Source organism: Vespa velutina, chromosome 2 (assembly GCF_912470025.1).
Source record: "Vespa velutina chromosome 2, iVesVel2.1, whole genome shotgun sequence".
In the NCBI taxonomy this organism is placed as follows: Eukaryota; Metazoa; Arthropoda; class Insecta; order Hymenoptera; family Vespidae; genus Vespa; species Vespa velutina.
In genome coordinates, this window is record NC_062189.1 from 1,121,054 (window position 1) to 1,144,122 (window position 23,069).

The 23,069-nt window shown below is 26.4% G+C and overlaps 7 protein-coding genes across 17 annotated transcripts; 2 read left to right on the forward strand and 5 right to left on the reverse strand.

Annotated features, from left to right (window-relative positions):
- Nucleotides 1–816: 816 nt before the first annotated feature.
- On the reverse strand, nucleotides 817–2,764 carry LOC124947254 (vesicle transport protein SFT2B). 3 transcript variants are annotated; one of them, XM_047489156.1, is made up of 6 exons: nucleotides 2,725–2,764; nucleotides 1,823–2,428; nucleotides 1,648–1,665; nucleotides 1,361–1,530; nucleotides 1,098–1,215; nucleotides 817–1,029 (listed from the first exon to the last, which is right to left on the reverse strand). In XM_047489156.1, the coding sequence occupies exons 2-6, from the start codon at nucleotides 1,889–1,891 to the stop codon at nucleotides 901–903; spliced, it is 504 nt and encodes a 167-aa protein (XP_047345112.1). In that variant the 5' UTR covers nucleotides 1,892–2,428; nucleotides 2,725–2,764; the 3' UTR covers nucleotides 817–900. The 3 variants fall into 3 exon arrangements, with proteins under 3 accessions (XP_047345112.1, XP_047345113.1, XP_047345114.1); XM_047489157.1 differs by lacking the exon at nucleotides 2,725–2,764 and having other exon boundaries at nucleotides 1,823–2,108; nucleotides 2,226–2,588; XM_047489158.1 differs by lacking the exons at nucleotides 1,648–1,665; nucleotides 2,725–2,764 and having other exon boundaries at nucleotides 1,823–2,585.
- Nucleotides 2,763–15,249, forward strand: LOC124947249 (tyrosine--tRNA ligase, cytoplasmic). Of its 5 annotated transcripts, XM_047489143.1 has the most exons (11): nucleotides 2,764–2,944; nucleotides 3,214–3,299; nucleotides 3,431–3,485; nucleotides 3,619–3,742; nucleotides 12,768–13,160; nucleotides 13,238–13,500; nucleotides 13,593–13,808; nucleotides 13,896–14,090; nucleotides 14,170–14,434; nucleotides 14,548–14,689; nucleotides 14,785–15,249. In XM_047489143.1, the coding sequence occupies exons 2-11, from the start codon at nucleotides 3,294–3,296 to the stop codon at nucleotides 14,896–14,898; spliced, it is 1,773 nt and encodes a 590-aa protein (XP_047345099.1). In that variant the 5' UTR covers nucleotides 2,764–2,944; nucleotides 3,214–3,293; the 3' UTR covers nucleotides 14,899–15,249. The 5 variants fall into 5 exon arrangements, with proteins under 5 accessions (XP_047345098.1, XP_047345099.1, XP_047345101.1 ...); XM_047489142.1 differs by lacking the exon at nucleotides 3,431–3,485 and having other exon boundaries at nucleotides 2,763–2,944; XM_047489144.1 differs by lacking the exon at nucleotides 2,764–2,944 and having other exon boundaries at nucleotides 3,175–3,299.
- On the reverse strand, nucleotides 3,624–7,072 carry LOC124947255. Its single transcript, XM_047489159.1, has 6 exons — nucleotides 6,787–7,072; nucleotides 6,114–6,371; nucleotides 5,600–5,966; nucleotides 5,258–5,487; nucleotides 4,454–4,777; nucleotides 3,624–4,228 (listed from the first exon to the last, which is right to left on the reverse strand). The coding sequence occupies exons 1-6, from the start codon at nucleotides 7,015–7,017 to the stop codon at nucleotides 3,941–3,943; spliced, it is 1,698 nt and encodes a 565-aa protein (XP_047345115.1). The 5' UTR covers nucleotides 7,018–7,072; the 3' UTR covers nucleotides 3,624–3,940.
- LOC124947251 lies at nucleotides 8,117–11,960 on the reverse strand. 2 transcript variants are annotated; one of them, XM_047489148.1, is made up of 5 exons: nucleotides 11,349–11,960; nucleotides 10,709–11,035; nucleotides 10,011–10,277; nucleotides 9,448–9,834; nucleotides 8,117–9,126 (listed from the first exon to the last, which is right to left on the reverse strand). In XM_047489148.1, the coding sequence occupies exons 3-5, from the start codon at nucleotides 10,272–10,274 to the stop codon at nucleotides 8,377–8,379; spliced, it is 1,401 nt and encodes a 466-aa protein (XP_047345104.1). In that variant the 5' UTR covers nucleotides 10,275–10,277; nucleotides 10,709–11,035; nucleotides 11,349–11,960; the 3' UTR covers nucleotides 8,117–8,376. The 2 variants fall into 2 exon arrangements, with proteins under 2 accessions (XP_047345104.1, XP_047345105.1); XM_047489149.1 differs by lacking the exon at nucleotides 10,709–11,035.
- LOC124946676 (somatostatin receptor type 2-like) lies at nucleotides 14,483–16,650 on the reverse strand. The gene is made up of 5 exons (XM_047487716.1): nucleotides 16,531–16,650; nucleotides 16,064–16,473; nucleotides 15,762–15,987; nucleotides 15,492–15,694; nucleotides 14,483–15,394 (listed from the first exon to the last, which is right to left on the reverse strand). The coding sequence occupies exons 1-5, from the start codon at nucleotides 16,648–16,650 to the stop codon at nucleotides 15,100–15,102; spliced, it is 1,254 nt and encodes a 417-aa protein (XP_047343672.1). The 3' UTR covers nucleotides 14,483–15,099.
- Nucleotides 16,651–17,432: 782 nt separating this feature from the next.
- On the forward strand, nucleotides 17,433–20,595 carry LOC124947252 (ADP-ribosylation factor-like protein 13B). Of its 3 annotated transcripts, none has more exons than XM_047489152.1 (8): nucleotides 17,433–17,552; nucleotides 18,019–18,089; nucleotides 18,362–18,495; nucleotides 18,627–18,742; nucleotides 18,921–19,097; nucleotides 19,179–19,362; nucleotides 19,443–19,476; nucleotides 19,562–20,595. In XM_047489152.1, exons 3-8 carry the CDS (start codon nucleotides 18,388–18,390, stop codon nucleotides 19,858–19,860), a joined length of 918 nt encoding a protein of 305 aa, XP_047345108.1. In that variant the 5' UTR covers nucleotides 17,433–17,552; nucleotides 18,019–18,089; nucleotides 18,362–18,387; the 3' UTR covers nucleotides 19,861–20,595. The 3 variants fall into 3 exon arrangements, with proteins under 3 accessions (XP_047345108.1, XP_047345109.1, XP_047345107.1); XM_047489153.1 differs by lacking the exon at nucleotides 17,433–17,552 and adding an exon at nucleotides 17,568–17,961 and having other exon boundaries at nucleotides 18,048–18,089; XM_047489151.1 differs by lacking the exon at nucleotides 17,433–17,552 and adding an exon at nucleotides 17,861–17,919.
- On the reverse strand, nucleotides 20,012–22,482 carry LOC124947253 (caspase-1-like). Of its 2 annotated transcripts, none has more exons than XM_047489154.1 (4): nucleotides 22,135–22,482; nucleotides 21,645–21,919; nucleotides 21,251–21,556; nucleotides 20,012–21,100 (listed from the first exon to the last, which is right to left on the reverse strand). In XM_047489154.1, exons 1-4 carry the CDS (start codon nucleotides 22,206–22,208, stop codon nucleotides 20,853–20,855), a joined length of 903 nt encoding a protein of 300 aa, XP_047345110.1. In that variant the 5' UTR covers nucleotides 22,209–22,482; the 3' UTR covers nucleotides 20,012–20,852. The 2 variants fall into 2 exon arrangements, with proteins under 2 accessions (XP_047345110.1, XP_047345111.1); XM_047489155.1 differs by having other exon boundaries at nucleotides 20,014–21,100; nucleotides 21,645–21,904; nucleotides 22,135–22,445.
- Nucleotides 22,483–23,069: the final 587 nt, after the last annotated feature.

Below are 23,069 nucleotides of genomic sequence, written 5' to 3' on the forward strand. Positions count from 1 at the left end.
TATGAAGTTGATAGTTCGTATTTTTTTTCATAATCATTTCAATTTTTAATTGTTATAGTATTATTTCAATACAAACCTGATAGATCATTTGGTTTTTCAGTTGTCTGATGATCCAAGCACTTGCCTATGATCCAGACGATAAATCTTTGAAAAATATCTTATTACCTGGCGGTCAATTCGAAGCATTTTATTTAAAGGGAAAAGAAGCTGAAGAACAAAATGCTGCGAGACCAGCACATCTACATGGAACTTTTCATCTTTACAGAAATCCTGCTTTAGTTGATGCACCTAACAGTGCCGCTTATGGTTTTCGATTTGATGGAAAACGTCGTTTCAATTTTAATTAATTTTTTTTTTTTTTTTTTTTTCTTTTTCTTTTTACAACATACTATTAAACTAATATAGCAACTTAAATGAATCTAATATTTAATCTACATAAAGAATAGATAAATTTATTCTTTAAACCTCTCACACAATTTTCTAATATATTTCTAAAAATTATATATTCATATGTACGAGAATAATTCTATAAAAAAATTTTATTATATTAAGGTTATATGATTGATGTGTATTGTATGTGTGTGTGTGTATGTGTGTGTGTGAATATAATTTACATTATAAGAATAGAAAAATATTTTTAAATATATCAAACGTTATTATCTTATAATCGCGAATCACAAATATATATATATATATGAACATGTATTAAGCTATATAAATAAATGTGTGCGCACTTCATTAATATGTTTATAATATCTTATATAACAGTATTTTGATTTTTAAAAATATATCAAATATGATGAGACATTCAAAGAATATGTACAGAAATTCCAGATTTTTATATATATGATTGATACAATGGTATTTGATATTTTTTTTTCTTTTCTAAGCAATATATGTTTACATGATACAAGATTCAACAGTTTTCTTTACAGCATCTCGTGCGTATGGTATATATGATAAGGAATACCAAGTCATTGCTATAGATTGAATAATGATAAATATAAGAGCCAAACCAGGATTGTGTAACTAAAACATAAAGATAATTTAATCATATAATAGTCCCAACGATCAAATATGTCACATGTTTTACTTACATGTAAAGCTGCAAATAATGTTATACCGATCGATACGAATACTAAAATAGTTGCAATAATTCTTGTTGCAGCAAACATCTTTTTTATTTGATTTACTGGACCCATCAAAAAACAAGTACTGCAAGAGAAATTATCTATTAAAGTAGAACAATCTAAATATAAAAAGAGCTAGCAATATTTTATCACAACACAAACTGTTAGGATAGAAATACATGAAAATAAAAAATATATGCATTTCTAATTTTATGTACAATACTCTCTACCTTGCTAGCGAAATAATATTCCCTAATGTATAAAATATTGCAAATACTGTGAGTCCTTTTCTTAAAAATAAGGCGAATGATCCAAGGAAGGAGCAAAGAATGCCTATGACAAAACAAATTGCAAAACCTTTTATGCGAGTTGACCAACTTAGTGTTGTTTGATCCATAACCTATAAAAGTGAAATTATTAATTTTTTTTTTTTTATATCCTATGCTTATAAAAATAATAAAATAAATTTGCAAGTCACACATAAATGATAATCATTCTTTTGAAAAGACAGACTTACCACAAAATTAACATCAGCCTTCCATTATAAATTGTAAGCAAATAATATAATAAATATTTTATTATTATATAAATAATGATGTATATATATAAATATATATTTATATGCATATAAAATAGGAAGTATATTCTTAGAGCTAATATTCATTAATGAAACAAAAAGCTAATATTATTACCTGTGTAATGATACCACTTTCTTCATCACATTCTTCTTTACCGCTCAAAGCTCTCCTTAACTTATCCATGATTAATTATAATATATTAAATGATTTATCTATGTTTCAATTTAGACATTAAAAAAGAACTCTTTCTATGAGCAATATTATAATTATTTCTTTAATTTAGAAAAACCATTCACGTTTGAATAATGTAATTACTATTGGTATGTCACATTTCATGCATATGAGAAAACTATCTAATAAAATAATTGTCAACTTATGTTACTCGTTGGAATGAATTTGACTGAAGAAAAGAAACAAATGATTAATTTATCTAGTACTAAATATAAAACATAAGGAACGACGTAAATACGTATGTAGTAGTATTTAATGAAATTCCAAGAATCTTCGAACTTCCTACCACTTCCAGCTCAAATTTGTTAACATTGACAAATTCTGCAGACGCCCTCTTTACTATCAACGGGTAAATATATGCATATATACATATTATCGAGGGATACGTCGATAAGATAATATCATATGATTAAAAACATGTTCACAGCTGTGATGGTAAAATAGCGACGCCAAGTGGCGATCATTGAAAGTTAAAGGCCTGACATTAACCTAGAAAATGTAACAATGATTGACATAATACGATACAAACATTCAATCTAATGAAATATCTTATTAAAAAATTAAATTATATTCACAGTGAATTAATTTCGATTTAATAATGTTTAAAAAAAAAAAAGAAAAAAAAAATTCATTATTGTTTAAACAATTATACGGATCTTTATTAATTATTAATTACTATTAATAATAAGCTATATATTAAAGTATTAAAAGTATTAAAAATATCTTAGAAATTGTTTAAATAAATATTAAACAATCGAAAAAGATTATTAATTAAATGAACGAACACAGAATAACAGAACTACGACGTTTCTTCTTCGAAATACGACGATCGACTAAATTGTATTCTTTCAAAGTCATTTGTATCTTTCGAGTTCGATTGCGTTTATATCGTAAACGAACCAGAGACGAACGACTTTCATAGTAATGTAGAGTGATGTAATCAATCAGTCTTCTGTAGGATTTCATTGAGTAAACGTCGACAATGATCAGTCACCCAAATTTTGTGTGCGTGTATTAATATAAATTAAATTTTCTTTTTTAACCTAAGCAGTAACTTCTAAGATTACTTGGACCTGGATAATCAGTGTTACTTTCGTTTTATTACTGCTTAATATATTTATTATAAGATTATTATATAAGTTATATTATATTATAAGTGTTATATTATAAGCGTTATATTATAAGTATTATACAAGTTTTTATTTTTTTATATTTTTTTTTCAAAAGAACTCATTATGAATTAATCAATGATATTGGTATATTTTACTCATCAGCTGTTCGTAAAGCATGTCTGTGACCATCGTCAGTGTAGGTGAATGTAGTTCTAGTATAAAAAATATTTTGTATAAGAAATATGAAGGTTAGTGTTTTACAATATTATTTTTTTAATTAAAATATCAAACAGCAGGATATAATAATAAATATAATAATGAAGGTTGATGTAATATTAAATCGAAACAGATAAATTTCTGTCATAAAATTTTTTTTTAGGTTATACAATCCTACTTGCCATTAATAAAATTTTGTAAAAAAGATATTATCAGAGGTAATTCGAAGAATTTATTTTGCTAATATTTGTAATTTGAGGCAAAATGAAATCGTCGTAATATTTATTAGTAAACATTAGTAAACATTAGTAAACATTAGTAAACGAACGTAATTCTATCTACTTTTTTTAGGACGCTTGTTAACTCGACAAAATAGTGGAAGTGGACATCAAGTAATAGGTTTTACAACGATAGAGAATTTGTGTCTACGATACCATCATGATTTATCGGCGAAAAAGAAATTGAGTACATCGATGTAAGTCACATAATATATTTACGAAGAAGTAACGAAGTTTCATAAGAACGGATACTTCATATGTGAAATAAAAAATGTCTAATAAATATTTTTTCAGTATAGATGATTTAAATAATCTCATATTAGTTAAGTGATTAGAAAAACACATATACATACACTTTATATCCGTGGAATTTTCATCAATATTATTTTACAGTTTTAATTTATAATTTCTGAACTTTCCGAAGTTTCTTGATTTTTGGCCTTAAATGTTAGATCAAAATCATCAGGAAATTTAGAACGATATTCCCTGAAGTCTTCGTGTTTACAATAACGTGTAAAGAAAGTTAAATATTGCATTTCTTCTTCCGTTGGCTCGGCATAAGAAGCTACCTTTTCTGTTTTCTCATAAATCGGTTTTGAGCGCCATTTTAATTTTCGTTTAGTTATTGTCGGTCTCTTCATGATACGGGTTAGTGAATCTAATAATTGAAGCATTATATTGAACTAGAACAAAAGAGAAGACAAGATGATTAGGTTAATTTGAATCAATCGACGAAAAGAGAAAAAGTATAACATATATTAAATTAATTTTTGTTAGCTTATTCATTAATATACATTAGATATATTAATAGATAAAGAATATTGTAATATTATATATAATAACGTATTATATTATAATATATTCTTTACATAATAATTATTAAAAAAAAAAAAAAAAACTTGTATAACCTTTCTGGCAGCATCTTCAGCTTCTTTGAGAGCTTTGAGTTCTTGTTTGAAACCTTCTTTTTCATGTTTTTTAACTATTTCATAAGGTAAAGTGTCCAATTCTAAATTGAGTTTCTCATAAGTCTTTTCAATTATCTTTATCATAGTGAAACTATTGAATTTAGCATCATTTGGTGCTATGCAAGTTTCATATGCATCCTCAATAAAAACATATATACAAAGAATATCTTCGGAACACACTAAATCACGAAATACACCTTGCAAAAGGTAATTTGCGTATTTATGCAAATTCGTTGCTCTTTCCTCTGCTTTATAAATCAAATTCTAGATTAAAAGATATTAAAGAAAGGATTGCGATTTATTAGTTGATGTTATCTCAATGAATGAAACGCATGTGTGATTAGAAACAATCGTAGCAATTGGTGGGAGAAGTCGTCATTTTATTATTTCATCATTTTCTTTTCACATATCTTATGATAGTCTCGTTATATTCTTTCCTATATATATATATATATATATATATATATATATATATATATATATATTTGATAATATATTGTTAATGTATCTATTAAAAAGATACCATATATATTTATACTATATATATGTATATAAAAATATATTTTTTATGATTAGTATAATCTACAAATGAAGAATATAATTCTGATAGAATTGGTATAAATATAAACATTGCACACAAACGTATTATTATTTGCATAGATTAAGTATATGTGAAAAGAAAAATTGGAAAAAAGAAAAATGAAAGACTGTCTCCATTAAGTTCCTTTTTTTTTTTATACCTACTTCCAATTCTTCAATACTATCAGTAATTTCATCGAATTCATGTTCTATTCGATTTTCAGCTTCAGTCATTGTTATTAGCATCTTAATTAAAGATGCTTCTAATGATTCCAAATGTATCAAGGAGTTTAAATTTTGTGTCTCTATTGTTTCAAATACATGTAGCAGATCGGACGGATCGTCGAAGTAAAGATCAGTGGGGCCAGCTTCTATTAAATCTTCTTCGAACATATCTATCGAAAAAAAAAAAAAAAAATATATATATATTTTTTTTTAATATTAACGAAATAAAAAAAAGAAAGAAAAAACAAGTACTAAATAAATATTAGTCGAAAATGTAAGTACCTATTAAATAGTCAAGTGATGCAGCTTCTGTGGCTATCTTGTAACGACTAAAAATGTCATCAGTAGTCCCAAAAAATATGCTTTCTCCCGATTGTGAACGATAAATCCAATCGTATTTGTTTCTCCATGAAATCGGTGAAATTTGAAATAAAAATTTTTGACACGTCTTTACCAATCTCCAATTTTCCTCCCAATAATACAAATCCAGTCTAATTTTACTGCATTCTTTAGCCAACAAAGTTCTTTTTTCATTTATTGCCGAAGTCAATTTCAATTCCTTTTCGGATTCTCCCAAAATGACCATACTATCTTCATGATCCTTCGATAAGAAACCTTCGAAGATACTAACGTACGTACGATATTGGCGCTTAAAAAAAAAAAAAAAAAGAAAGAAAAAGAAAAAGAAAAAAAAGAACATAGATTAAACAAATTAATTGATCTTACAATTAAAATTATATTATTGTTATTTTTTTCTTTTTTTTTTAAATAAAAAAATTTTTTTTTTTTTTTTTACTTTGATCTTATTTAATTTCCTTCGTTCTTCGTCGAATTGTTGTTCAATGTGAATACAAAGATCACGTTGTTCGCCAACAAGTAATCTGTTTCTTAAAATCTGTCGAAGATCCTCGACATATTGATGAAGGGAAAATTTTTCTTTTACCAAACCTCCAGTTGTTTCTGTGAAATATTCCGGATTTACGTCGGTTATGGCAAATGCTTCTTTCAATTCTTTGTGTTTCTTTTTTTCTTTTTCTTCTGCCGCCACGTCCACCTATATATATACATATATTTTAATATATATTTTATATAATAATACATAATAATATATTTTAAATTAGAATATATAATAAAAAAAAATATATATATATATATATATATTTAATATAATACTATAATCATAATTATAATACAATTCTCTTTCTACCTTCCTCCCTCCCTCCCTCTCTCTCTCTCTCTCTCTCTCTCTCTCTCTCTCTCTCTCTCTCCCTCTCTCTCTCTCCCTTCCTCTCCACATACAATACATTAACTATACATTAACTTTTAATTAAGTAAATGAATAATTATATATACCTGATGATAATATGATAATAATGATAATAATAATAATAATAATAATAATAATTAAATCGACAAATAAAAATTATTCCAAACGATATTCTATATAAATAATATTATTGATAACTCACTCGCAATCTTCTAAGAATGTCATTACGCGATTGCGGAATACTGTTACGTTTTTTATAACTTGATATACTACGGGCTTTAATAGCTTTGAGCTTTTGAGCTTTCCAAAATTGAAAATACGCGAACATATAAGAACATGAGGGAAATTCAAATGGCGATTGTTCAGTATTGACGTTTCTAGCTTTTCCTAAGTGTTCATGGCCACTGGTGAAATAATAACGTGTCCTAAACATAAAAAAAAGAAGAAGAAAAAAAAATTAAACCTTCGATTTTCTAAATTAATTTTTTTTTTTTTTTTTTTTTTTTTTTTTTTTTTTTTTTTTTACCTGATCAACTTACGACGATGAGAATCGATGCTCGCACGAGCACTTCGTTTAATCAATTTTCTTCTTCGAATTTGATTAGACGAACAAAAGATTTCTTCGATTTTTCGTAATCTCGACAAATTTTCTTTCGTTGATGTTGTATTACTCATATTTGATGTAATTTCTCGTTCTAATTATCTTAAAATCGTTATATAAAAATTTGTATATCTAGAAATCGATATTGTAACGATTAAGTTCTATATATTTTTTCTTTCTTTTTTTTTTTTTTTTTTAAATTTGTAAAATGTTCTTAATCATAAAAATGTATTTATTCAAAAATCAAGATTGTATCGATCACAACTTGATACAATATCTTTTTTCTTTTTTTTTTTTCTCTTTTTTTTTTTTAATTTTCTTAATCATAATAAATTATACAAATGCATACCTGAAAAGATAGTACTTCCTATTTCTCTTTGTCAAAACTTTTGTCCTCGTTCTATAACAATGAATTCTATTTTCCTGTCTTAACGGTATAGAACACAGTTAATGGTGTTTCTTAATTACGTTGTGAACCTAAAGAATAGATCGTTGATGACCGTAACTAGTCGTAACACTTTTCTACTATTATTATTATGATTCATCTCAAACATATCTATGTGAAAGAAATAATGAGTGTCATCGTTCTAATATAATCTTTATTAGATTGATAGATCTAGTTAGAGATAGAGATAGAATTTGTTTGACATGCGCTTTTCGTTGCGATAGTTATGGTTGAAATAAGTAAAGCTCGTTCGCATGCGCACGTTATATGTTTATTTACTATATAGGGTAGTGCTTATAAAGTGTTACGTGCAAATATAATATATTCGTATTATTTATTTATTTATTTACTTTTTTTTTTTTAAATTATATTTTTCTTTCAAATTAATTTTTTCTTCCAGCGAGAATAAGTCATTTACTTATATAACAATTACATTAATATAAAGGAAATGTTCAGAATACGTATACTATTTCATAAAATAAAAACAAAAACATAAGGAAAAAAAAAAAAAAGAATAATAATTGTAAAATACTCATTTGTTAATTAATAATTATGATACTTCTTTTGAAATACTTATCTTATGTGGTGAGTAAAAAAAAAAAAAAAAAAAAAAAAAAAAAAGCAGAAAGAAAGAAAAAAATATCAGAGCTTTGAAGAGACAAACAATAATATATTTATTGCTAATAAATAACTAATTGTAATTACACCGATTCGATGTAGTTAGTATCTATCTACATATCTACGATCTATCCATAACTAATGGTATATCCCATAGAAATCATAAGAGCTTCCTTAATAGCAGGATGTAATTGTCGTTCAATATAACTAGTCAATGTTCTACTGGCACCACGAAGAAAAATATCTTCCATTTCTCTGGCAATATATTCCTTTGATTGCCAACTTCGATTATTACCATTATCGTCGTCGTTATTGTCAACGTTGTCCTCGTCGTCATTAAGACCAACCATAAAAGCATCATAAATATTTTCATCCAATAAAAGAGTTTCCCTAGGTTCTACTCTTGGTGATTCATTAAACGTGTATTCCCTTTTGAAATTTGATTTTTCTTCGTGGCAATCGTCGATAGTTTCGTTTTTTAATAAATTAACAGAATGATCAAGAAGATCAATGGTCGTAGTTGTCGTCGTTGATTCATTCGTAGATTCTTTCGCCTCTAAAAGTTTTTTACTATTGACCAATGCAGTTACAAAATCACCCGGTGTTATTTCGATCTCCGTTGATGTGCCATTAGATCCTTGATGATTTTTATTATCCTTTTTAGTTGCAATCGTTGTTATATCATTCGTATTACGTTTTGTAATTCCTCTTCTTCGACGTACAGCTGATTTAGTGATCCAAAGATTATTTCTCCAGTTACTCAAGTTTCTTATTTGTCCACCTGAAGTACGTGCAACTCGACTTTCATTTGCTATTGATAGATCTACATCCTCGGAGACGGTGAATAAACGACGCGGTTCAGCTGATAATACAGAAAGCTACAAAATAAATATAACCAAAAAAAAATTATATTAATAATTGATATATGTATGTATGATATATATACATATATATATGTACAGACAAGATGGATCCAAAAATATTTAAAATCATTTTGAAAATCAATTATTCTTTTTCATGTGACTTATTTAAGTGATGTTGTTAATTCTAAAATCTGAAAAAAAGACAAGAAATCAGAAATTAGTTAATTGATTTTAAAAATCATTTAGAAACTTTTGATCCGTCCTGTACCAGAGTACATTTAATTTCAATTAAGACTATTATTTATTTAATTACTACTATTTATTGTATTTAATTACTTCGTCACGAGGAGGATAATAAGGTGGCCATTTGTCTTGTCTTTTAAGTTGTTTGTCATGACGATTTGGATGACATCCATAGGCGTAGAGCGAAGCAAATCTTGGCTCTAAAAAACTCGATTCCGTACGTATACGCATTTGTCCACGAGCTCTGGCAATTGTACCAGTGAAAATATCTATACCAGCTTGTCTCAATCGTAGAGTCATTCTACATGATTCCAAAGGTATATGAGATCGTCGTTCTTCTCTCATCAACAACGATACTGTTCCTGATACTGATAAATCATTGAATGTTACTCTGGTTTTTAATGAATTACTCGAAGGTTCGAAAAAACATTTTTCGACCCTTGCCCATGAACTTCCTCGACTTCTTCCACTCTGTGGAAACTAACGCATCATCATCATTATTATTATATTTATTAAATGTATTTATTATATATATATTATATAATAATTATATATATATATATATGTATATTAATAATTTATTATTATTTTCTTATATTAATTATAATTTTCATATTAATTATTATTAATATTCAAAAATGTTGAAAATAATATACCTTAACTACGATCCGTGAAATTGTCATTGCTAATGGCGCTGAACGTAATTCTTCTTGATAATTTGGTTCTCGACCCTCTCCCTCTTCTAATCTATTCCTTCTTCTATTTGAATCTCTTTGAAGTGCATCCAATGCACGTTCCAATCTTTCACCGCAACCATCTCTATTTCCAATTGTTGTACCACCCTCTGAACTCGTCCAATCGAACGTAATGAAGATTAACATCAACGACAATGTCCAGGATTTGATTTTGTACGATGGCATAACCTGATGGATTAATTTAAAAAAGATAACATTTTTTGTTTTTAATTCAAGAGATAACAAGATTTTTTTTTTCTGAGATAAATCAATTAAATGTTATAAAAAGATTTTCAAGTCAAAATAAATTAAATAAATAAATATTTATGAGACTTTTTTTTAATAGTATAATCTAATGAATTAATTAGAAGAGACATGCATGAAAGAAAATTTATAAAAATGATAAAATTTTTAACTGACAAGAGAGAAAATTTATGAGAAAGATAAAATGTTTAATCATACAGGGACAAAAAAATATTTTCAAGTTCTTCTCAAATATCTCGACAAATATATATATATATATATATATATATATACCCATACATATATATATATATATATATATATATATATATATATATATATTGTATATCCTGTGTAGAAACTCGGTGAACTCGTACTTCTTAAACAGAGCATGAATACGTCTTCCTTCCGTCTATTTCAGCGAGAGTCGGTGAAACTAGGAAACGATTTCGAGAGACTTTTGTCTTTTCGTTTGGAACGCCCACGAATTTTCTTACAATTATTTTCTTCGGTCTTTGGTATTACTTGAAAATAATCGAAATCGATCACGTGATTTTAATTTAAATACGTTCGGCATTCCTCGGTTATTCTCGGTCGATACTTCGTATTGGCGCCATTTAGAAATCAAGATTACATTCGATCGGTACAGAGAGATAACCTGTACATCCCATTCATGAATATGTAAGTACTTACTTATCTGTTTCCTAAGAATACGAAAACTTGAAAGATCTTACGACAGTCTTACTAAAGTCTCATTGTTAATTGTTATCGATATTATTGCGATTCGATAATTGTATGACGAAATTTACGAAATTAAACAAATTTTTACAATTAAAAATTATTTGATTTCATTCTTAACATTTATCGTTATCCCATGTTAAAATATAAAACATAATTATTATGATATTTTCAAAAATTAGATTAATCCTTTTTTTTTTTTTTTTTTTTTTTTTAATCAAATTTTACTTATATGCATATATACGTTTATATATGTACAGAACAAAATAGTATACTTACTCTATCGAATTTTCCAGATTAACTTTCTCCTTAAAAATCAGCAATAAAAGTGTTTCTTCTTCTTCTTTTAACTCTTGTCCTCCTTTGGTAATGAAAATATTAAATCCGAGATGTACGAGTAACAGTCGGTAAAAAAAAATGAAGTCAGTGATAGTTAGAATCAACTTATATGACTTCTTGAAGCTAAGGCAGATAAAAGAACAATGAAAGTGGCTGTGTGGATACGCGCTACGATGTCTTCTTCTAAAGCAAACCAAATGGGAAACATCGGCGGCTTCCTTTCCTTTCGGTACCGTCAAGTGTCGAAGGAAGGTGGAGATATTACGATATAGCCTATGAATCTAGGACACTCGCTTTTAAACGAATCGTTCTTTGATTTATCTCGAAATCCTCGTATCCTGTCAATATTTTTTCTTTGTCTATTCAAACGATTCCTCTTTTTCGCAACACCAATTTATACATTTAAAATTCATTAGAATACTGTATTATCGTCTGCAGATAAAAACAAAATAAGAATTGTATAGAAAAGTCTGCTTATCGATCGATAATTTTGATAAACAAATTTCTTTTTCTTTTCTTTTTTTTTTTTTTTTCTTTTTTTTTTCTTCAAACGCGCATTCAAATTATGATTACGTATGTTTACATAATCTGCCGCCAGATGACTTTGAATTCATATTCATCTTTTTCGTAAAGTGCAAATTTTTCATTCGTAAAATTATTTTTATCCTCTCCCCTCCAACTTTATCTTTATTCTTTAATAAATATTTTTAATTTTTTTTCTTCATTCGTAAGTACAATATTACGTAGAAATCTTTTATTTCGAGACGAAACATAGTGATATCTTTTGGTTATGACAATTGCAATCGCAGCGACAAACGCTGAACAGTAGCTCGTCGTATAGGAAGTGCAAAACTAGGAGAATGAAAAAGAGTGGGGATAATGCGCAATCTGTTCCACAACTTTGCACACATCTGTTCTGTTGGTTTCTTCGGTTACATCTTATAGGAAATTAATATCATTCTGACAGGTAACAATGGAAAGATTTATAAATTGGATCAATATTGATCAATTTGTAAAAATTACGAGTATCTTTTTATTCGATCTATATTTTTAATATTGTAACTTTAATTATAGGTTTAGATCTAATATATTTGACAAGAAGATAACTACACGTGCTATTCCTTGTCACACGTGGTTTTCTTTTTCAATATGTCTCTAATATATCTCGATTTTTATTAATTAATTTATAAAAATTATATATAATGTAAAAATATCTACGATGAATAATATTATAAGGATAATAATTAGATGATGCAATAATTTCATATTTTTACTTATCAAATCTATAGATATTTTATAAAAATATAGTTAAAATTTATCAATTTATCAAAGAAATTGTTTACATGCTCTTTGTTCTAGGCAAAATAAAATCAAAATGGATGAACTAACCTGGAACGAAAAATATAATCTCATTACGAGAAATTTAGGTGAATGGCTTGGCGATGAAAAATTAAAAAGTATTTTGAAACAGCGCGATGTAAAAATATATTGGGGTACTGCTACGACTGGTAAACCTCATATCGGATATTTTACCCCAATGTTAAAGATAGCTGATTTTTTAAATGCCGGAGCTGAAGTTACAGTTTTATTTGCCGACTTACATGCATATTTGGACAATATGAAAGCACCTTGGGAACTTTTAGCATTAAGAACTGAATATTATGAAGTTATTATCAAAGCCATGCTTAAATCTATTGACGTACCTTTGGAGAAACTTAAATTCGTTAAGGGAACGGATTATCAATTATCAAAGTTAGTGTCAAAAAATGATACAAAATATGTATGAGATTTCATTTTGTAAGGATATTTTTATAAAAATATTTTTTAAGGGAATATACATTGGATATGTACCGATTAAGTTCTATCATAACCGAACACGATGCTAAAAAGGCAGGTGCAGAAGTTGTTAAACAAATTGCAAATCCATTACTTTCTGGTTTACTATATCCAGGATTACAAGCACTCGACGAGGAGTATCTTCATGTCGATGCACAATTCGGTGGAATAGATCAAAGAAAGATTTTTACTTTCTCTGAAAAATATTTGCCAATGCTTGGATACGAAAAACGTATTCATTTAATGAATCCTATGAGTCAGTATTTAATGAATTACATATCTTCTATTTATAAATATAAGTAAACTCTTAATATTTGCAAGAAAGTATATCTTGAAATTTATTTTTAGTACCTGGATTAGCTGGTGCTAAAATGTCTTCCTCCGAGGAAGACTCAAAAATTGATCTCCTAGATGGAGTTTCTACGGTTAAAAAAAAATTGAAAAAAGCATTTTGCGAACCTGGTAATATCAATGATAATGGAATACTTTCCTTCTCTAAGCATGTAATATTTTCTTTATTAAAAAAAGGAGAATCCTATAATGTACCAAGAAGCGAAGAGTTTGGTATGTACAATATCTAAACGTTTGTTAAAACGTTATTTTATCTTTTAACAAACATATTATAGGATTAAAATTATCAAACGTTTATAGGTGGAGATATATCTTTCTCTACGTATGAGGAATTAGAAACTGCATTTGCAAAGGAAGAAATACATCCTGGGGATCTTAAAAGTGCAGCCGAAGTATATATAAATAAACTCTTAGATCCAATTAGAAAAGAATTTGATGGAAATTCTAAATTAAAATCTCTTGCCAGTAAAGCATATCCTCCACCACAAAAACAAAGTAAGTTAGTTATATAAATTAAAGGAGATCTTATTGACTTTTAAATATCTTTCATTTTTGTAATTATTTGTGTATATAGAAGTGGTCGATGAAATAGTACCATCGAGATTGGATATTAGAGTTGGAAAGATCGTTGATGTGAAAAAACATCCCGATGCGGATTCATTATACGTGGAGAAAATAGATTTAGGTGAAAATAATGGTCCTAGAACTATAGTTAGTGGGCTTGTAAATTATGTTCCTATAGAGGAAATGCAAGACAGATTGGTACTCGTACTTGCAAATCTTAAAGCAGCAAATCTTAGGGGTATACAATCACATGGAATGGTTCTTTGCGCATCCGTGTAAGATTACTTTCATATTTTATATTTCTTGGAAGAATTCTTTTTTTTTTTTTTTTATTTTTCTGTTTTTTTTTTTTTTTTTTTTTCCTTATCATTATTAATGATCTATACAGAGACGAACCAACAAGGCAAGTTGAACCTTTGAGACCACCAGAAAATAGTAATCCTGGTGATAGAATTTTCGTAGAGGGCTATGAAAGTGGAACGCCGGATGAAGTTTTAAATCCAAAGAAAAAAGTTTGGGAAAAGTTGCAGGTATTTTTAAACTTTTTAACTTCATTAAAAAGATAAAATTATAAATATAATGAAGTATGATTCTGAGATTTTTATGAAATATTTATTTTTGATAGGTTGATCTTATAGTAAATGATAGTGGAGAAGCATCTTGGAACGGAAATTTGTTGCTTACGTCGGATGGTGGAAAAACGATTGCTGATTCTCTTAGGAACGTGCCGATTAAATAATGCATTTTATACTTGTTCCACTTATGCATTTTATTGATTTAGAAATGGAATTATGGATACCATATGAACTGCCTATTTTTAATTATTTTATTAAACATTTTAATAGATGAATTATCATATTATAAATGAAAAATAATATGAATGCTTAACGATCAATCGACTAATGATCTATTATTAACATAAGATAATGATAAGAGTATCTTAATTTGGACTTAAATCCAAATTTATTGGAGAAATTCTTGAGGAAATATTTGGTATTCTACTTCTTTGATAATACTTTAATCGAATACAAGGTGATCGAGGTTTCAGACAATTAAATTGTTCTGAATTAAATTGTTGATTACTACGTGATTCTTGTATTTTCTTTTTCCGTTTATAAATAAGCCAAGACGTTGCAGGACATAGTGCTAATTCTTTTTTTAAAGAACTACTACTGCAGCCATATAATAGAGGATTTATTGCAGCATTAACAAGAACAAGATACCTGCTTATATACCTATAAAAGGATTTATTGATTTTTTATTTTGTTATATTATTACTCTATATTATTATCATCCAGATATATAATTAAAATTTATATATAATCTACTTACCAAAGAAAATACATAGATTCTGCTTGTCCCGATTTAGAAGGTTGTTGTAAAAGACGTGCTCTTTGAATGATTAATATTGTGAATGGTACACGACAAAAGATAAATGTCAAGACAATAATACCTAGAACACGAGCCACTTTTCCTTTGTAACGTACTGTGATTGGATATTTACTTCTCAATGCTTGCGATTCAAATCTGTCTAGCTTCAAAATTAAAACAAAAAATATAGTTATACTTATAGTACAGCTAGAAACGTAATAGAAAAAGTACCTTAATGAGAATAGCAGAATAACATATTGCCATTATAGTTAATGGTGCCCATACGCTTAAACCTGCAAAAACATGCCAATATGGATATAACACTACAGTATCCTCGGTACAATATGTTTCCAAATAATTACTCCATTGCCTTTCGTAATAGCTTCGAAAGATACATAATGGTGTTGCAACTATTATACCCAAAATCCATATAGCATAAAGCAGCAAATGTGTAGATCTATATGTAACAAAATATATATATATATATGTATATATATATATGTATTTATGTATATATAATTAAAAATAATAACCTTTTTGTTAATCTACTAGAGCAATTTAATACAATAGCAGATAAACGATCATAACTAACTACACTCAAATTAAATACAGCAACTAATGTCAAAGCGTGCACTATAAATCCATCTAATCTACAACCAATGGATCCAAGTATATAATTTTGATATAAATCAATACAGAGAAACATCCAAGGACATAGAATACAGATACATATATCTGCAATTGCCATGTTAACGATGAGAAGATTTGTAGTAGTGTGCAAAGATTTAGCACGGATTATTATGTAGATCAATCCACCATTGGCCAGTATACCCACAAGAATGATGGGCAAGATGCTGAGAATTTTAAGAGTTGCTTCCCAAGTTGGTTTTACTACCCAAATTTTTGATGGAAAATGATGCTTCGTAGTGTTTACCCCTTCCCACTATGAATCCATAATCCTTTATATCATCTCACAATAACAGATAGATTAATATATTACTTGAACACACGAATGTACCTCGATGTTGGTATTTGTTGGTCCAAATTGTTCTCCTAAGTGTTGACTCCATTGTATATCCAAGAACAAAATGGTAAAATTTAAACTATCATATAAAAGCATTTTTATATTAATATTATTAATAATATATATATATATATTAATATTATTAATATATATATATATATATATGTATATATATATATATATATCAATTTAACTTGAAGACTGAAACCTACGTTATAAGGTTGAATATTAACAGTGAGTAAAATCTAATCTGAAAGTAACAGATGGTACCATTAGCATTAATGGTTTCTTTTGTTTATATTACTCTTAGGAATAGAGTAATAAATTATAAGTAGTCAATTAATATATTATCACTCATTAAGTATATATATATATATATATATTACGACTTTAATTTAATCGTGAATTTTTCGTATCAATTGCGGGTATCATTCGAATTTTCAAATTTCGTGTGCTTAATTACAGAATTAAGATTGTTAGTTCTATAATTAGGAAGATAAAATAAATATCTCTTTCGTTGAATGAACTCGATATTCGATATAGAAATGTGATCAAGAAAAGCATCCGAGCGATGAGAAGATTGAGAATTGGTGAAATTTATGAAATACAATTTTTTCTTTTTTTTTTTTTTTTTTTTTTTTTCATAGCCAGTTTTCAAATCGAGCGCCATATTGCTGGATATATCGAACGCATGTTAACGTTACGCCATCTTTATGCATCTCCAGCGTAATCAAATCTGCCTGTTGTCAAAAATTTATACATACATTTGATCCTTATAAATTTTCGATTAGATAATAAAACATAGCAATATATTTAAATCATGTGAATTTGTAGCATTTATTTATTTTACATCAGATAATTATGTATGTATATACATTTTTTTTTTTTTCTTTTAAAATTTCGTTTTTAACATCTTACTATTTATACATATAATATTCAAATGAAATAAATTCCGGTATACCGCCTTTCATAGCAGGTTCTACTTCTTCTCTCAGTTAGTAAGTTCATGTTTTGCTATATGTTTGTTTATGCTAACTTAGTCAAAACTTATGTCAAACAATAATTGAATCAAATTGAATTTTCTTTCGGTGAATAGTATTTTACATTGTAACATTTGGGAATTCTATGTTCAAAATAATTTCATAAAAAGTATTTAAAATAAAATTATAATCAAATATGAATTACATATGTATTAATATGTTTAATGTAAAATATAAATATCATACAGTATTATACGATAAATTAAAAAATTAAATTAATAATATAAAATATAATTTAAGATTTAACTTAATTATAATTCATTATAATGGGGAATTGTCTACGAAGTATGATAAAAAAATTACGAAAGAAACATCATACAGAAAAGTAAAGCATTTTTATCTTCAACAATATCAACAATAATTTGATGTGAATAGAAAAAAAATTTCTTTAAAAAAAAAAAAAAAAATATTCTTTTTATTTCAGAAATATAACTCTTCTTATTCTTGGTCTAGACAATGCAGGAAAGACTTTAATTTTAAATCATATACGTGGTGGTATGTAAAAAAAAAAAGAGCATATGCTCCTTGTTACTATTCAGAATTTTTTTTGTTACATTAAAAGTTTTTATTTTTATATATATATATATATCCTTGCACAAAAATTCATGAGGTATATAGTAAACAAAAATAGAGAGAAAAAAAAAAAAAAAAAAAAAAAAAAAAAAAAAAAAAAAAAAAAAAAATTATTTTTTTATATAAATAAAGTCATTGTTATATAAATAAAGTATTGATTATTATATATATTACAAAGTTTATTCAACTTTTAGACCCTGATAAGCATGTACTACCAACAATGGGATTTCGAATTGTATGCTTAAAATATAAATCGTATGCTATAAAAATATATGATCTTGGTGGTAGCATACAAATTAGATCATTATGGCCAAAATATTATAATGATGTGAGTTCAAATTGGGTTACTTTAGTATATATATATATATATATATACTTAGTATATAAAAAAAAAATATATTTTTTTAAGTTATCTCTATTATAAAGAAAAAGCATACTTATTATACATTTGTATTTTAGATACACGGTCTTATATATGTGGTGGATGCTAGTGATATTTCTCGTCTTGCAGAAAATAAAGTTGTATTTGGTGAATTAGTTGCTCATGAAAATATTTCAGGAAAGCCGTTATTATTGTAAGAAAAATAACTCATTATATGTTATTTCTGCATATGTTGAATTCAATGTATGCACATGTTTATAATCATCATCAAATTTTATTTTTGGCAATAGTCTAGCAATATACTATCAATATGTCAATTATTATTTATTTTTAATAAATATTATTTTTATTTTATATGTATACACATGTAGACTTGCCAACAAACAAGATTTAAATGGAGCAATTGATGAATTAGATGTTGTAGACAATTTAGATGTTGAACATGTTGTAAATACTACACGATGTCCTACGAGAGTTGAAACTTGTTCCTGTTTCTCTGAAAAAGGACATGTGAAAAATAATACTTTAGGCATTACGAATGGATACAAGTAATGATAATTTTTTTCATAAATGTCTTTTATCAAATTGAAATAATTTTTTGTACTTAACATATATTCATTTTTGCTCAGATGGTTATTAGATACAATATTAAGAAATTATATTGTATTAAATAATAGAGTTAAACAATCTCAAAACATCATGAATGAAGAATTAAAAAATCAAAGAATAACAAAGGATTGCAAATATTCACCACCTAGATTATCAGTACACTCTAATCCTTTTAAACCAATAGCAGAACTTTTATCTAAAAAGGTAAATATAATAATATTTCTTTACAAATGTAATAATTTTTTTATTCCATCATTATTGATATCTGTTTTTCCTATTGTTAGGAAGGAAATAATACAGAAAATCATTTAGTTAATGGTAAGGACTATATCTCTGAATTACATTACATTACAATATTAAATTTTTATTATAATATGAATTTATATGATAAACATTTTGGCAGGTATTATTAATGGACGATCAATTAAGAAATTCTTCATGTCAAATAAGACTGCACCACTTTCATCTGAAAGTACATTTAATATAAATGAAGATCTGTCTTTGCATGATAGTTCTAATGTCATAACCCCCGTAGCACAAAAAAGTACTCAAACTATTACTGTAATAGATTTACCAAGTTTTGATTTTTATCGTAATGATGAAAAAAATAACAGATGTCACCGTCCAAACACAGCACCAGCATGTTCTACATTACATAATACAATATCAATAATAAATATTCCTGGACAAGTACTTCAATAATGATATAAAAATTATGTTCATTATATATTTTTGTGGGGCCAATGTGTACAAGTAGATGAAATAACGAGATAGAAGTATTAGTTAAATCATGCCATATAGAAGGTAATTTTTATATTTAAAAAAAGAAAAACAAAAAATTTGATATATTGCAGCAAAAAAAAAAGAACTTTTTTCATTTTACATTTTTATTGAATATTACAAAGTTATATAAATTTTATAAAGGTACGACAAGTGTATCGAATATAAGTACACTCAATTATTAAAAAATCACAGTATATGTGTGTGTGATGATGCTATCTTATAAAATATATTTATTTGTGTTTGGTAAAGTTATTTTCATAGAATTGTTATAATAATAGATTTATATGGTTAACACATGTTCTATCACAATTCGTATAATGGTAAACAATGGAACTCTTTTTTTTTTCTTTTTTTTTTTTTTTTTAATCATAAATGCACTTTTCGTTGTAAATATTTATCAATTTATGTAATGTGTACAAATATATATTGCAAATGTAAAAATAGTATAAATAATCTGGTAAGATTATTGCAATAAAACTTAATAAATATATATTAAAACTAAATGGTAATCAGACTATTACATAGATATACTTTATGGCAGTACCTCACAAATGAAAAACATTTTTTTGAAGATAATCATGATGCCTGCAAGTATACAAAATGTAAAAAAAAAAAAAAAAAAAAAAAAGAAGAAGAAAGAACAAAAATTAAAAATTTTAGTTATAATTTCACTAATGTGTAAAAGCAGAGAAATTTGTACTTCTCCTTATATCTAGTATATCATAAATGTGTATATCATAATTCGTCTAAATATGTAATATAAATGCAGCAAGTAATGGCAGTAATGCACATAGAAAAATAGTAATACATGTTATCTAAATATAAAGAACATATATACGAAATATATGTATTACAATAAGATAAAATGTATTACTTATATAGGTACATAATGTGAATCTTATAATATTAAACTAAACACCATTGGTAGGAGCTGTGAATTTTACTAGACGAGTTAGCATTGAAGTTATGCATGGAATTTGTTTTTGTTGATGCATGGAAATATTATCAGGAGTATTAGATTCATAATCTATTGCAACTCGTTGACAGACAAAAGTAAGTAGAGTTAACAAATCATATCGCATTCCAAATTCTTTTAATTCCATACATAATGCTTGTATAAACCATGATCCACGTGTCGTATTTCTCCATGAATAATAACCTATACATATATATATATATATATATGTGTGTGTGTGTATAGAAATTATTTAAAATAAATTAATAATAAATTAATAAAAAAATAACGAAGTTAAAAAGATTTTTCTTATTTGTGATATTTAAAATAAATGATTAAAATCATAACTTTTACCTGGTATAGTTGAATAAGCGATAAGAAAGTCCGCATGAATTGGTATGCGAAATGTACTAGAATGTGCAGTATCTGTTTCTGTACGTTCATTTAAACTAAAACCAGAATCTAATTTATCACCTTGACAGGCTTGTATGAAAAATAATTTTGGTTTTCCAGCAAGAGTAGGACATTTATCTGATGTGAAGTAAGACCAAATATTATCAGCTTTGTAAGAAGTATCATATGCATAAAGCATCCCTAATTCTCCATGGCTTAATACAGAAACTATTAAACAGTCATGAGTAGAATGATCTAAATCGGCAACTATAAAAATATATTGTTATTGATTAAATATTATATATTGTGTTTTATTGTATGTATTTAATTTTTATTTTATACTTTCTCTTAATACCTTCTTGCAAAACAATTCCTAATTGTTTAGAAGTATAATTTTCATAAATTTGAACTGTAAATCCAAGTGATTCTAATGTTTCCTTGAGATTTTCGCAATCCGTATTTGTTCCGTTTCTTATTTTCAGATGACTGATAGAAAAAAGTTCATGATTAAATATAATTGCTATGCCGCGTTTAGGATGATCCATTTTATAATGTGAAGCATATCGTTCAGTAGGTGATATTTGAAAGGGTCGAGCAACCTGAGCATTGTTCTTCCTGTTAGGATAAAAACTTAATGAAACAATTATTTGATTTTATTATAAAAGTAAAAGATTTAGTTTTATATTTCAACATGTCTATTAAATCTATACTTTCGTATAAAATAAATTTTACTTTTTATTTCTTAAATTTGAATATAAAAAAGAAGACTTAATGAAAGCAAAAAGAAAAATAAACAAATAAATACAAAAAAAAAAAAAAAAGAAAGAAAATATAATCAATGATACCTTGCGCATCCGAATGCATCATAAACATCATTTTCCACATTTTCATCATTAATATGATCTTCTTTAGAACACATTTTGTCTAACAATAGAGCTATCAAATTTTTTTTCAAACGAATGAATTTGTTTTACACTTTATTCGCCAGAACCGTCAAGACAATGAACAACAATGAATACACACACATATATATATTGAATTCGTTCAATTTTTGACGCTTCCACACTTCAACGACATAAAGATAACCGTTGTATGTATAAAAGGCGTGTATCATTTGATGGCTAAACAACTGACCAATCAGAAAGCTTACTCTACGGATTTTGCTTAGTAATCTATCATTATTAACCTTGACAATTTAAACGTTCGACTTATATTGTTTTTTTTTTCTTTTGTCACAATACAAAATAAAAATATGATATATCTTCTTTATGAAAGAATAGATAAGATAAATTCAATTTTACAATCTTATCATTTGTAATTATTTTTATTTTTTTTTTAATATCCACTTGAATCGATCTATAAAATAATTTGAGTCATCTTTTGATAAACTTTTATATAAAACATTTGTAATAAATCCTTGATATTGCTATATGGCATCTAACTATTGAAAAAAAAGGAAAAAAAAAAAAAAAAAAAGAAACAATTATTAATAAAAATACTTCAATCAAATATTCATTCTTTCACATATATTCTGATATTATTTTACATGTGCAAATATATGCACCAATCGCGTTTAGGAATTTTCGATAAAAGATATTTTGTCATTGGCGAAATTTTTTGACAAAAGAAAATCCCTATTATCATTGGTATTCATAATATTGTTTAATTTTAATCATTATATATTTTGAGATTTTTACATTTTTTATTTTTGTTTTTTATTAACCCATCGAACAATATAGTTTTGGTTTTTCGACAAGTAATGGACATTTATCTGATATAA